Source organism: Salvelinus fontinalis, chromosome 15 (genome assembly GCF_029448725.1).
Source record: "Salvelinus fontinalis isolate EN_2023a chromosome 15, ASM2944872v1, whole genome shotgun sequence".
Taxonomy (NCBI): domain Eukaryota; kingdom Metazoa; phylum Chordata; class Actinopteri; order Salmoniformes; family Salmonidae; genus Salvelinus; species Salvelinus fontinalis.
This window is the reverse complement of record NC_074679.1, coordinates 36,928,262-36,944,299: the sequence shown is the minus strand read 5'-3', so window position 1 is coordinate 36,944,299 and position 16,038 is coordinate 36,928,262. Positions and strand designations below refer to the sequence as shown.

General features: G+C 39.6%; 1 protein-coding gene across 1 annotated transcript; it reads right to left on the bottom strand.

Annotated features, from left to right (window-relative positions):
- Positions 1 to 13,604: 13,604 nt before the first annotated feature.
- Positions 13,605 to 15,975, bottom strand: foxg1a (forkhead box G1a). The gene has a single exon (XM_055863619.1). The coding sequence runs from the start codon at positions 15,804 to 15,806 to the stop codon at positions 14,568 to 14,570; it is 1,239 nt and encodes a 412-aa protein (XP_055719594.1). The 5' UTR covers positions 15,807 to 15,975; the 3' UTR covers positions 13,605 to 14,567.
- Positions 15,976 to 16,038: the final 63 nt, after the last annotated feature.

Here is a 16,038-nt window from a genome sequence, read left to right as displayed (position 1 = left end):
TCATTACAAACCCCAGTTTGTGGTAAGTATATAATTAAAAACTGTGATACTGTGAATAAATACATGCATAGATTTCCCAGGTCTTCCTTCCTTCACGATGATGACACAGAGGTGATCAATGAATGAAAAGTGGTTGGTGGTTGGTGTGGAGCCCATGCGACCGGGTGGGTGGATGAGCAGGGAGAATCATGGCTGGCGCTGGCTCTGCTTTGTGATGAGGAATTGATCTGGTGTAAAAGCCCCGTGAGAGGCTCAGAGGTCTCCCACCAGCCAGAGACCTGCCAGCGCTCAGCAGGGCTGCTGTTTGTTTGTTCAACTCCCACCATTCCAAGTAGATAATTGGTCTGTAAAATTGGTGGCAGGGGCATCCTAGGTTCCATGTTCAGCTCAGCTGGTGGGATCTACATCCCTTTTGATTTTCACAAATTTCAGAAACCTTCACAGCGAGACCACCAACCCTAAAAAAAATGTTTCTGTTGTTGCGTTTTCAGGTGGCAGTACCTGGCAGTACCTGGGGAGCGAGGGAGATGGGGGAGATGGAGGGGACTCCAGAAAAGCTCATTATTGACAAGAAAGTTACATTGGGAGCTGTACTGGAGGACTGGCAGACATGACAACAGTGACAAGGTTTAATGTGTTGCACTGGGTATTGGGGAAAACAGCAAATGTCATCCCATGTGAATTTGATCATCCTCTACACAACATGTTCACCAATTTCACAATCAGCTATTAGTTGTTGTGAGCTAGCAGCTGGGGGTCTCACCCTTAGACTATACCACCTGGCCTCATTGTATTCTGCCTGATCTGATGTCGTAGCAATGCACAATTTGCAATACAGTTGAAATAATCCAGAATGGGATAAATACTGAAACAAACATTACAACATAAAAGAAACATAGCACATGTATTTAGGTCAAACACGTTTGGGAATACAAACACATAATTAAATTACCACAAAATTGTGTTGTGATTCACCCACTGTAAAAAAAAAAAAAAAAAAGAGAAGAAGGTGTATTAAATGTTTATTGAATCTGTTATCAACATTCAAAATGAGACAGTCCTGTCAACGTGTCAAAAAGCACAGAACAAGACAGATGCACCAAACAATTTTTTACTTTTAAAATACCAAAAAGTCGAGGGGATTTTTTACCCTAAAAAACACAGAGAGATCCTTCTGGAACAAAGGGCTTGAACCTGAATCCGCACAAACTTCAACTCCACAGACCCACCTTGACCTTAGGAAAAGATTGTATGCAAAATGTTAACTACAATACCAGCAACACCGTGCATAATCAAGTGTTTGTCAATGTTTATTCCCCTTAGTCCTCTGAACATGTTTGGAAAGGTCTCAGACAGTTCAAACCACTGTTTGGGGATCCCAGGGGCTGAGAGCTTTTAAGCACACAGAGGAGTCTGTTTGTAGCCACGGTCTCTTTTCTGTCAGCAAACTTGAGGAAAAGTTGGGGAAACACAGATAGTAACCCGGGAGCTCTATGCAACGTCTCCGAGGGGTTACATCATCATCTAAAAACAATATAGTGACATCACATATGTTTGAAGCTCTGTATGCAACATGGTATCATCAGAAAACGTACACATTCTGATAGCTACTCATTTTATTATTGTCACAAGCTGGCATATTGTTATTGATGTGCAATTATTTATAGAAGCTGACGTATAATGTTAATGAATGTAAAGAATAGATAGCTTCTTGAATCAAAAATGAAACAGAATAGAGAAATTCTCTGTAAGGTTAAAACTATGTCACATTAAACAATCACGCTTTTCATTATGTATCCATAATGTTCCTTTAAATATTAATATAAATGGCACCTATGAAAATACACGCTCACACTCTCACATTTGCTGAATATTAGATCAGCTTGTCTTCGGAAGCAGGAAATTCCTTTATTCTCAAACACGTCTCCACTTTGTAGAACGCTTCTTTTGTTTTCGTTTTTGCAGACAGCAATTTAATCAAACTGTGACTTCATGCCCCACTATTTGCAAATTATATAGCACCTCTAAAACATAAAGGCAAAACATTTCACAAACAAGTTACATGGACCTTGATTACAACAGTAAACATTCTCAGCATGGGTGAGCAACACATCATGGAGCGGATGCAGTCTACTGCTGCTCCCACTGCTAGAGAGGCTGGGAGGAAGACAATAACAAACCTAAGGAGTTGTATTGGCTCTGCACTAGACTACTGTCAAAACCATAAAACACCATTGGATTGTTTTGGAAGGGGAGAGGTAAATAGAATCACAGGATGATGATGTTGAAGTGACTTTGAATTGCAGTGTTTTGTAAAGGGCAGCACAGTAGCATATCCAGCAGCACAATGTTGGTGGACGAATGGTAATTCAAATTGGCAAGACATTATTTGATGAATTAGGTGAACGTTTTTGAAATGTTTCAACAACAAAAAGAGATTGTCATCTTTAGAGATGGATATCTTTATTTTGTGGGAATCATGGCTGGAAGGACCCAGCTGATAACCTAGCTCTGTTGTTATTGTTGTCAAGGTAACATTAGTGTATGTTTTGGATACCCTCAGGAGCCTCATGTGTGTAAAGTTACCAAAACTTACAGACCTGCACATCTGTGGATTTTTTGTCGTTTTCCCAACAGTGCAGATCTAGTTAGCGACGAGCCTGACTGACAGGGGAGAAGGTAACATTAAAACAAAGCTCAGGGGGATGCCATTGTTAGAGCACAGGGCCACTATTCTGTTGAAATAGAAGAAGAAAATACCACCCATATAAGGCATTCTAACAGTATACTGATGGCATACAAACCTACTTGTCATTTGCAGAGAATGTATTAATGTTGTTAACGGACATGCATTATGGCTAGCAGCAGGAAACATTTTTACCACTAATATTGGCAAAACATGTCTCACCAGATTGGACTGTCAGAGAGATGCAGTGGATGCCAAAATATTCTTATGCCCAAGACAACATATAAGGCAGACTACAAACCGGGCATACATACTCTCAATAGGACAGAAGCTGTACATTTGGGGATTCAGTGTGCAGTCACCTTCAAAAATATTGGAACCTTTGATAAAGATGAGCAAAAAAGACTGTATAAAATAAATAATACAAATACCAAGCTATATCTTATGCAACAACAGAACATAACAATTATATCCTTTTACACGAATACAATAGCTCAGAGAAATATATTTTATTTAACAAGTACAACAACAACAAAAAATCGGAATTATTAGGAACTCCAAAGACTAAATAAAATCAAACAAAATTATATTAGCGTTAACATTCTACTTTGTAAAATGAATCTCATCTTAGGGAACTGTCTTGTGGACTTCCATGGCTTCCTGTTTCACTGGGGTATAAAAATGAGGTAACACTCGTGTAAAATCCCTTTGTCATCCATCACCATGGGGAAAGGCAAAGAAGTCACAAATAAAAAAAGAAAAATGGTTGTTGACGTTCATAAATCAGACAATGGGTACAAAAAACCCACTGAAAAAACAAATATACACTTACCACTATTCAGGCAACAATTAAGACGTTTAAAACCACTGGAACAGTGGTATTGGACGCAAGTGTATCTAGTCCCCACGCATAGTGAGGATGGTTGTTTCAGGAGGCAAAGAAAAGTCCAAGGGCCACAGTGGGAGAATTACAGAGCTTGGTCATATCTTGGGGTCATCTTGGTTGCCATAAAAAAGCCTTTATTGAGAGCAACAAACAAATGTAAAAGACAGGAGTTTGCTAAACGGCATTGGCAGGTTGTATTGGAACTGGGTGCTATGGTCAGATGAGACAAAAATAGAGCTATTTGGCCACGCACACCAGCGGTGGGTTTGGCCTCGAAAGAAGGATGAATGTACAGAATAGAACCTCATACCTACTATGCAATATGGCGTTGGATCTTTGATGTTATGGGGCTGATTTGCTTCCACTGGCCCTGCGGCCCTTGTTAAGGTCAACGGCATCATGAACGCAACCAAGTACCAGGACATTTTAGCCAAAACCTGGTTGTCTTTGCCAGGAGGCTGAAACTTGGCTGCAAGTGGATCTTCTTTAGGGGTGCCAACAAGCAACAGAATCCACAAAGAAATAGTTAATTGACCACAAAATCAACATTTTGCAATGGCCATCTCAGTCTCCGGACTTGAACCCCATTAAAACTCGTGATTTGAAATGAAGAGGGCATGAGTGCAGACAAAGGATATTAAGGATCTGGAAAGATTGTGTATGGAGGAATGGTCTAAGATCTCTCCCAATGTGTTCTTAAATCTCATAAAACATTTGGGGAAAAGGTTAAATGCAGTAATCCTAGATAGGGGTGGGTGCTGGAGTATTGAAAACAGGGTGCCAATATTTTTGTTGATGTATTACTTGTTAAAATAAAATACTACAATTTTCAGTAGATGTTTTTATTTCATACAGTGTTTTTTCATCCAATACGAAAGTCCAAATAATGTTAACAATGACATAGACGCTCTATGAAGTGTCTTGTTTTGATTACAGCCTACATCCCAAATGTACAGAACATTATACCATATTCTTTGCATAATTGCTTGTTTATTGTTTGTATAAGTGCATGTATTACTTTAATGCTTTTAATTGAAAATGAAATCCAAAATCTCTCTCTCTCTCTCTCAAGCACGCACTCAGTCAGGCAGGGAGGGATGAGTAGTGAAAACTATTCAGAGAGTCACGGGCTCATGCACAGACTGTTAAAGCGCCAGGGGCTCAGGTCAGGAAGAGGGCACCCCAAACACCCCTGTTTCCACATAACACAACTTATGCCCATGCACAGCATAACAGCCCCTTACACGCACTTACACGTACACACACACTATAACTCTGCCCATAGGGCATACTACTTTATCATGATGTAGCCATCAGTATACTTCATGCTGTGTATTGATGAGAATATTAATTACAGTTCAAAACCACTTACAAAATAATTATTTCGTGTGTTTGGTGGAGAGGGTTTCCCCTCATTCTAACGTTAGACTTATTACCCTCACCATTGGCACTAATAGGCTACATGTGATATCCACTTTACGGATCTATAATGCTGGCTTGTAGATCACCAGAGCACGCAATGACCCAACCTGTTAAAACACAGCAGCTAAATAAGTTAGCCAGCGTATTACTCCGGTGTGGGAGTGCAAAATGTCAGCAGGATATGCCAGGTCTGCATAACACAGGGGTTAATTCAATCTGTCATGCAATTACAACGTGTGTCATAAGAACGCTGAAATTAAAATAGAAATCGAGAGTTCTTGACTCCCCTCGTCATGTTGTTGGAGTGGGTCTTTGAGTCCGAGCGTAATGTTGCGTAAGAGAGTGGATATCCGCATTTCAATTTATAGAGGTGATTTCTGTAATGGCTTCAGGTGGGAATGCGATCTCCCAATATATTTTATGATTTTTTGAAAGTATAGACTCATATTTTAGACTATAGACTCACATGTATAGTCTTGGTAGGCCTATACTACCAAGAGGCATGCAGCCTCCTCATAAAAACGCACTATCAACAGTTTTTGATCATCTTTCAATCTCTAAAGGTTTGGAAACGCAATATCCTTTCTTTATGGAGCATCACTGACTGTTGATTGTTTATTTACAAAGAAAATTCAGAACAAACATGCCACCACAGCACATAACACTGTCATATTGTAATTGTTTTAACGGAGTGGTCAATGGTGAATGGAGGGATCTGCGCGCCACTACTGAGACTGAATAGTCATACAAGCCCCAGAAACTAATCTTGATATGTTTAACAAGCAGCTCAAGGAGAAGGGTGATAAATAATAAACGACCCTTTACTGGATCCAATTTATGAAACATTAACTGGGGGCCATAATGGAGTAATTAGTTGTATCTCACGTTGGATGATATTGGACACTAGTCGGCTGAATGAAAACTTTTAGGCCCGGCCTGATTCGAAATACAACGAAGAGTAATTTTCTGTTCCGGTCTATGAGTGGGTGAGGCTGGCGAGAGAAAAGCCACGAGAGAGAGAAAAGACACGAGAGAGAGGGGGAGAAATAGAAAGAGAGAGAGAGAGAGAGAGAGAGAGAGAGAGAGAGAGAGAGAGAGAGAGAGAGAGAGAGAGAGAGAGAGAGAAAAAGAAAGAGAGAGAGAGGGAGAGAGAGAGAGAGAGAGAGAGAGAGGGGTGGTCTTGACTTTCAACCACCGGAGCTCCACGGGAGATGGGGATGTCCAGGTACAACACGGTGTTTCTGTACTCCCAGAAGTGTATCAAAGCTCAGATCCATGGAAATAAAAGAAAAGTCAAACAAAACAAGCATTAGACTGCATAAAATAAAGTATGAACAAGGCAAACAGGTGAGTCTTTGTTTAGGTGGTTGAGGTAGATCGATATCTCGACTTGCAAGCCCGGAATCTTGCCCGTTTTCCTCCAGCACTCTCCAGATCAGCTTACGGCTTGTAGACAGACTGTCGCCTACACCTCACTGACAGACAACCTACCTCACCCCCAAAAGACGGGATAAAAAAATTCTTCATTCTTTTTCCAGGGGTCAAAAGAAAAGTGGGTGAGAAGCTGAGAACTGAGTCCAATGTGTGAACAATATTTTAGAATTTAATACAGCAGCAATCTAATTATGTTTGTTTGCGGCTTTAATCTCTGCCATTACGCGCAGACTGTTTTGTCATCGGAGAATAATCCATTCCACTATCTCTCTACACGCAACAAGGGAGGAAATTAGGCAGTGCTGAACATGTGGAAGGGATATGAATAATTGTATGCAATCTAATTTCCAACTAATTAGCACAAGCGATCTGAACAAAAAAAGTGCGAACGCTAGGGCCTATATTTGAATTCCTGTAGATTCATACGACATTGTTTAAATGTCCAACAAAATCATGGAAGTGTTTAACAAATTACATCTATTTGAACACACATACAAGAGGTAATTCAACCGAATGTATTGATTTTTCTTAAATATCGATAACGAAGAGCAAAAAATCTTTTCTCACATCCTGTCTTGATATCAATTCGAAATGTATTGTAGCTCATTGAGAATGCATCAAAGCGCCAGTCACTCGAAAATAGGCCATGACGTAGCCTAGTCGTTATAATGGGCCAGTGGCAATAGATATAGTGGATTTAATAGGCATGTTGTATATATATAACGCTGTCCTATATATATATGTCAGATATATCAAATGTTTTTACTTTAAAGAGCAAAGAATTGAGACACTTCAAACTTTAACCGTTTTTAGTTAGCCTGTTCAGCAGTAGAGACCGACGCCCGCTACCCCATTAAAGTTGCAGTCAGTAGGCTTTGATTTTCACACAATACCTATGGATCTAATGGTTCAAAATACCGTCATAAAAAAACGAGAAATATGTTTATAAAACCATTTTACTGTATGAAATAAAATATTTGTTCAAAGTAGGCCTATAAAGCCTGCTGCAGACCTACCCTTCAGAAGCATTTTCACCAATTGGACCTCTTGTTCTCGGAAGCTGAGGAGGTTACAACAGTGGTAGTTGTATTGTGTAAAGGTGTGGTTGTACTGAGCTCATTCAGGCATTTATTACAATGCATATATAGACAGAAATGTCCGTAAGTTGTAGGCATATCAACTGTCCGGTGGTTGGGGTAGCATATGAACTGGTTTAGTTGCTATTCGTTTCCAAATATCATTTTACAGCGCACGAGGAACCGAAACCAGACAAAACGTGCGAGTGCTTCAGTCTCAACTGCTGTCAAGATACTACTACTGTATACTATTACACGTATAGGGCTAGTCTACTACCAGTACCACTAGGAATAGGCATACTATTACACTACTACTAGGCCTACTAAATTGTTAGTAATTTAGCAGACGCTCTTATCCAACTACTAATAATACTACTACTAGCCTACTACTAGGTCTAATAATAATCATCATCATCTTAAACATTTGTGCTATATTATTATATTTTTTTTTTAAATGTTTTTTTAAAAGTCTACAGAGTATAAACATGGCAAGGCAAATCATTCTCTCTCACGGAAGTTGACAAAACGAAAATATAAAATATACATTGAACTAAAGTTAAGATATTGAATTTAAAACTACAAATTGAATTATAAAGTGAATATATTTCCTACTATTGCTATGCCTCTAATAAATCGACGATATCTTTAATGTTTTTCTGTAGCCTACATTCTTGGAAACATCCATGCTAACCACAACGCTTTGTGGCTCTGAGTGTATAGATGTAGTTTGATACATGAAACCATCAGAGGTGTGAATCCAAGCCATCGCTTGAATATGCTACACTTCTGATGGTTAGGCTATATACCCAGGTGTCTTCAAAGGAAATGTATGTGTGAACGCGTAGCCTATTGCACGGGTTAAACCAAAATAATAGTTACATTTAACGAGAAGAGAAATGGTCCACTATCAACATTAGTATTATATTTAGTAGTAAAGTAATAACAATACAATACTGTAAAATAAAATGAAACAATAGCCTAATAATAACAAATATTTGATTATTTAAAAAATATTCTGTCATTATCATTGATCATTCCAAAAGCTATATTACAATTATGATTATTATTATTACACACAATCATCACCTGGTTGCCTTCACCCAGGTGGTGCCCCTTTCTTTGACCACGTTCAACAGACAAATGTTGGTTTTAACCATGCCGTCTGTGTAGAAAGAAAAGTCTCTGAAATAGTCTTTGGGCCTCTATTGAATGAATACCACTCTGCGGGATTATGTCAAAGGACCTGGCCATGTATAGCCTTATACCTCAAGCCTTGCCAAGTTGTAAAAATAATAGCTCTCACGCTTCGTAGGCTTAATTGTTCTTCAAATCTGTCCATAATTGTATTCGCTGTCAGTTTGGGAGTTAGACGAGCACCAAAGTTTCAGACTATGGTTATAATTTGGTCGCACTGCGAAATGTTTTAGGTTTAGTCTATGTATATGCCTGGGTATAGGACAGCGTTATAAACAACAGCAACCACGGACGTTAGTATAGCTTCATATATAAAAGTTGCGATGGTGCACCTCCTACACCAAATTTGAGCTAAACAATAAACATTGAGCACCAGGTCAGCAACATGCGCTTGAGTGTGACAAGTTGCCTCAGGTGAGCGCCCGGCTTGATCACTCAAAGGACATAATAATGTCTCAATATCGAAACTCACTGACAATAAGTACGCTTCCAACAGTCTTCAACCATGAATCAACTTGAAGTAAATTCGTCTAAAGACCTACACATTTGTATTCCTTTCTTATTTATTTTTTCTCATGTTTCCATTTTATTTTTCTGGTTATTTTGATGTTGAATAGGCTACTGCATTGTTGGGAAGGGCTTGCAAATTAAGCATTTCACTGTACTTGTGCATGTGACAAATACAACTTGAAACTTACCATAAAATCATGAATGTTGGTACTTTGTAGTCTTTATGAATCTGTCAAGTAGGCCCTAGTCTAAACGTGAAGCTTGATCGAGGATACATATAGCCTAGCCAAAACATGGACCCTCCCATTGTTCTAATTTCCACAAGGCAGAAGCGAAGCAATCATTCATTGTTTGTGGATGAATATGCTTGTTGACAAATTCCTAAAACTGGGTTGTATGCAACGGCATTATGTTCCCCAACATGTGCATACCAATACAGGCGTGTGCACCAACATATTGGTCACAGGATACTAAGCTACCGGCGGCGATCACACACACGAAGTTTTGCCACTTTCTGTCACTGTCACCTATCAGTATATCCCTAATAATTTTTCGCATGATTGTAGGCATCTGCAATTATATAGGCCTATAGCTAAAACGTTCATATTTGCTCGAGGCAGATAATAAGAACCGGCTATAATAATAGAAATATTAGCAATTGAGATATGCTATGCCAGCATTTCACTGGTCAATTACACAAGCAGATAATTACTTTGCAAAACCACGCACACACACACACACACACGATCCTTTATTTAGTCAACTTAATGGAATAAGTTCCAGCGCAATTTATGTATTTTGATGTAACCTATAACTAACTTGTAGCCTGCGGGAACAAAGGGATATCACAAGTTTTTTCATTAATTACGGCCCATTATTGAGTGAATATGCAAGATGAAGAGTTCATCCCCTTATACAAAAAAGCTATACGAAAATAAGATTTACAACAAGGTTTTTTAATGCAGAGATGCACTCTCAAAGCACACACGAATAATGGTATCCTAATGAAATGCATTATAAAAAATCTAAATCGGGCCAGTAGCCCTTTGACTAGGCCAGCTATTTGTTTCTGTATCGATAGGTTATTGAAAGAAGGTGCTCGAGCATGAATAGGCTACAAATAACAATAAATAGAGATCACATCGGTTTAAGAAATAGTTGTTATTTCATACGATTGGAGCCCCGTGTAGGATCTGTAGTTTTACGGAAAGAATACGTCAATTGAAATGACACAATCGGATTTCGTCGGGGTACGGGGGCTGTTTGTTTAACCCGACACCTCCGTGCACAAAGTCGCACGCTTTACACACTCATTAAAACGATTATTCACGATCTGTCGAATGTTTTCTACTTCGTTCACACGAACCTCTAGCCAAGCAATACAGTCAGAGACTACAACAAATATTTTATTATTGCTTGTGTGGCTAGTTGTTTGATAGAAGCCTGTTGCTTCTCACAAGCTGGGGACAAGTTTGCCAGACTACCGCAAAAGAAGTGCCTTGTTGAACCAGCATCCCGCAACATTTAATCGCACTGGTGTGGTGTGGGCCTTGGTATGACATGCTTGAACAAACTAACCGCGATCTGTACACCTAACCCCCCCCCCCCCCCCCCCCCCACACACACACACAAACAATAATACTATTACAACTAATTACTTCACCAATGTGTTGTAAATATGTTACAGGCCTACATATAATGGACAGATGTTTACTTGATATTGTGACTTTTTACATCAACGCCTCTGACCAGCGCCTTACTACTTTGTTTATTACTGGGAGGGAATCATAAATAACTGAACATATCTTTGCCTGCACTTTGTCCAGCCTTGCTCTTCTCTATCACAACCCTAACGCTTCTCTCCACATCACAGCACGCATTGTTAGCCACGCAGGGATAAGGTGGCTATCAAAAAAGACACCCAGAGCATGACATATCATATCTGCTCTAGCCTTCGAAAAGATTCTAGCGCCCTCAATCTGCGAGTCGTAGACCTACAAGCTATTCTAGACAATGGCCAATGCGAGCTTTCTTCACACACACAGACAATGAATTAATTAAATTAAAGTAAGTATTATTATTATTATTGCTGCTGAAGCAGCAGCACCAATGGCTGTTGTTGCTCTTGTTGTTCATGTTGATGACGTTAATGTTTGTGGTCAGAGAGTTGTCTGTTTAGGCCCGTGCGCGCTGAGCCTCAGGATTGTTCCTCTACGTGTATACTGAAGCCGGTTAGGATAAAGTATGTGAACTACATGTTCCCTGCCATACAGCTGTTAGTTGCATGCAGTAAAGCAGGATTTGGTGCATGCAGCGTCTTATTGGACAACAAATACACATGATATGCCCGCTATACCCATCAGTGCGTAAACGTGCGTAAAAATGCCCTGTCAATTGTCATCCTTACGTGACTGCGTCGACATATATTCGTAAATATGTCTGTTTGTTAAGTACCTTAAGCGGCGGGTTTCTATGTCTTGAGGCCCATGTCATTCCGTGTGATATGGCGTTATTCTAAAATCAGTGGTATCATTCATTTGAAGAAAAACATGTGTATTTTGTCGTAGGCTGTTGAGTTGATTGGGCATAGGCCTATGTGGGTTACTTCAAAATGTTTATTTTGTCTAACACGGCCTAAAGGTCGAGATTTTGGTCTAGATATGTAATCGATTTTGTCACTTCCGGTGGTAATATGCTTTGTAGTAACCCTAGGCCTCTTCAGTAGCCGGTGGCTGGGTTGAACCATAGCCTATATGGGGAGATTACAAGGCAGGAGGATGTTCTCAAATCGCTATGCTATCGCTATGAGGTACAACCACGCCCTTACCCAATTCCTTGAAGTTCTTCACTTTAAAAATAGCTACTATTTTGCTGACAGACAGTAACCTATAGCCTATATTTCCGCCTTGATTAGCTGTTACGTCATCAACACAGTATTGCATAAAGCAACCCAGTCATAAAAGACCAACGCTTGGCACGCAATCCTTCAGTTGATGCTTTGTTCTAAATATAATACATAAATATGAGTCCTCTGTGGTTCAGGTATATTGATTACTAATTGTTATAGCTGAAACTCAGGAGGAAGACTGAAGGCAGGGGCAAGCGAAAAACTCGCACATTGATATATAAACAAATACTGTACTCTACTGACTTGCCGAGTTAAATAAAGGTTCAATAAAAAATAACAATCATAGTGATAATCATTAGCATAATAATCATATTAAATTTAAACATAACAAGTATTATTTGGCCAGTTGCAATTTATTTTATTCTACATATTCCCTGTAGGCGTAGCCTAAATTTGAAAAAAGAATATTAACAGTATTTAAAACGCTGTTTAAAATGTCTTATTAAACTACGAATACATCTAAATACTATTTTAGAAATGGGTGAGGAAACGACCATTTCTGCTTCAAATGCATCAGTATTTCTAGTAGCACGTATATATTTCCGTAGTTTAAGAAGATATATTTCTTCCAGATTTAACCCTACCTCATTCAGTCTTTGTCTTTTGAGTGGTCACCCCATTTAACATCTGAACGATAACATCTAGCGAGGAGATATTGAGTTGCACTAGTCCATTGTGAAAAGCAGTAAGGTTATTGCATTACATTCAGACTCATTTAACACGATGGTCTTTAGGAAATGAACAAATTACTGACCGCACAGTATTGAAAGTTATACGCTTCTGTTGTGTTTCATTTGCATTAGGCCTTACTATCATTTGGAATAAAAAAATAAAATAAAAAAACAGGAAGTGGAAAGTATTCCACAGGTCGTAGTAGGCATGTCATGCATTTCCTTATTATTTATGTAGGCTACATTAAAACACAGTGCCTTTAGGAAAACACGTATGACCTGCTCTGCATTGCAATCAATAACACTTCACTTTTAAACAATTCATGCCCCCGAAGCTAATACATCATTACTCATCAAATAGAAGATATGAGATGGGAGGAGGCCAAATACAAAACCACACAAACAACAGCGGTTAAAGCGTTCAAACCGTATCCAAAACCTTAAGCATCCTGCACGAGACCATGATTAGTCTCGGCATTATATAGGTCTACTACTAGATGTGTCAACTTGTACGCATCACTTTAGAACACTATTTGTAATTTATGGTTGTAGTTTATTTAACATTGGTAGGACTGGTTTGTTTTTAACTAACAAATACTAAGTACCAAGTGGTCAAAATAAGGGAGGCAAAGGAAGCTGAAACATTTCTGTGCCAGTTGGTTCTCAAAGCCAAACGCTGAACCGAGGAGGCCTAGGTCCTATACCCGCACAATGTTTCCTGCGCAGCCATCCAATTAACAACCACATACAACATAACAACCGAAACGTACTACTATTGTAATACGAATGGAAAAAAAGACAAAGTTTTCATCAGATATGGACGTAACCTATTATTTTATTTTGTTCGATAAACAGTTTTAGCGACAAACACGGGAATAAGACCACAATATCACAACCATGAAATTTAAAGACGACATAAACAATCACTCCATATTTTTATGAGGCATTTGCTCAACACGGGTTACACGTTCGCAAAGTTAACCTATAATTACAATAGGTATATTGACATTTGACTAATTACAAAATGGATGTGACCAGGTGGTGACCACATACAGTACAATATGCACAACACAAGTTAAAAGGCATTCGTTCATTTTGTCCCCTTCTGAATCTGTTCTGGTGTTGAATAGTGAAATTCTCGAGTATTTTTTCTAAACCCATTCTTTGGTCTATAAAGTATAACATTGTGAAAATATTAGCCTATATATAAATGAATGTCAGTATAAAGTAGCCTACTACTTTGTTCATTATGGGAGAGGACAAAATAACAAAGAGCCATGGGTTGGTATGGTTATTCTGCATTTTAAAAACACATTTATTTGAAAAGAAACAATTAAAATTAGTGTTGAATTGCTTTGCAACAATCATATTCCACCAGCGCACTCATGATACGTGATAATACTGCAAACATGGAGACTGGTGGTTCATGTGATGGTATTAGATCACAAGATTCTTAATATTAAAATTAGGCAAATCTGCAGACACTATTTAAATACACATTCTAAGGTAATGCCTCTCAGTCCAAAAACTACGTTTTCTCTTCGTTTTTTTTCCGTATCACATTGCACGTTGCTGACAGTGGAATAATAAACAACTCCCCGACACATTACATTATGTACAGAGAAATAAATGCAGAATATTAATAAAAAATACCTGGGCTTCAGTTCGGGCTGCTTTCATTTTGTTTTCTCTTTGTTTAATTTCGCTTTTCTTTATATATTTTACAATGTAAATGGGTGTAAAATGTTCACTTACAGTCTTGCTCCCGTGGGATGTTTTGTTAGTGTATAAGTGGATTTGAAGTTGACCCTTGATTATGATGTGTGAAGTAATCAGAAAGTCCTCCAGAAAGTCCAGAAGAGAAACTTGGTAGAGAAGACCTTAAGGACTCACAGGGAAGAGATGAGGGCGCCTGCGGGGAGGAGGAGGAGGAGGCAGCCCGGGCCGCCATCGAAGCGCTGCTCTGGGAGGTCATTGATGGATGGGGGACATGGGGGAAAAAGTAACTTGTCTGTCCTGCAAGGAGGTTTATGGACGAACATGGGTTTAAAGAGTAAGTCCCGGAGCAGGGCACCGATAGACCACATGGCACAGAGGCCGCCAACGCCGCCGCCGTTAGGTGATGAGTGGCATAGGGAATGTCTCCATTCACAAGTCTGTCAACACTCAGGCCATTGGAAGAAGGGAAAGAATGGTTGTTCCCCAAACTGTTTTGAGTCAACATGGTACTGTAGGACATAGGATGACTAGGGTATGGCGATGATGTCCCATTGTAGCTCAACGCGCTGCTGGCCCTCGGATGGTGAAGCGAAAGAAACGGTGACATTGGCCAATATAGAGAGCCGGCTCTATCCATAAAGGTCAACCCCGTGGAAGTAAGGCGAGCGCCTCGCTTAAAAGCCAACTTTGCCCTGGATGTGGTCGATCTCCTGCGAAGTTTGCCGGTTGTCCCACCGATAAACACATCGTCACTCGAGGGGTCAAGCATCCAGTAGTTCCCCTTACCCGGGTCATCATAGTGCCGCGGGACTTTAACAAAACATTTGTTTAGGCTAAGGTTATGCCTGATGGAATTCTGCCAACCTTGCTTGTTCTCCCGGTAATAGGGGAAATTCTTCATAATGAACTCGTAAATACCGTTCAGAGTTAGTCGTTTCTCCGGACTCTGCCGAATAGCCATCATAATTAAAGCATTATAGCTAAATGGTGGTTTCTCGTACTTGCCGTTTTTCTTTTCACCATCTTTCCCACCGCTCTCCCCCTCTTTGCTATCCTTCTTCTCTTCCTGTTTTTCCTTCTCGTCTGTGCAAGTCGTTTCATTGGACGAATTTTCGATTTTGGTGCAAATGTTCTCCGACTTTGTGTCCTGCACCAGGGTAGGTAAAGGAATCTTCTCCTCTTCCTCGTGGACGGTTCTGTGGTGGTTGTCACTTTGGACGGCTTCGGGCACCAGACTGTTTATACTGAACGATGATTTAGGAATCATTTTCACTTCTTTCCGTTCTCCCATATCCAACATCACACGCCAGGTAAAATGACAACAAGCAGCAGCACAGTTGGGTCTCAATCTCTTACGCCTGCAACTCTGCTAATAAAAAACAACTATTTCATGTTCTTTACAGCACATCGATAGGAGACAGATAGCTACAATTAATTATGGAGCCACAGACACTAAGATGTAAACAAAAAATGGTTGAACCTTTACAGTTGAGAGCCAACCACAGCACCATAAGTATTAACGCGTCCTCCCT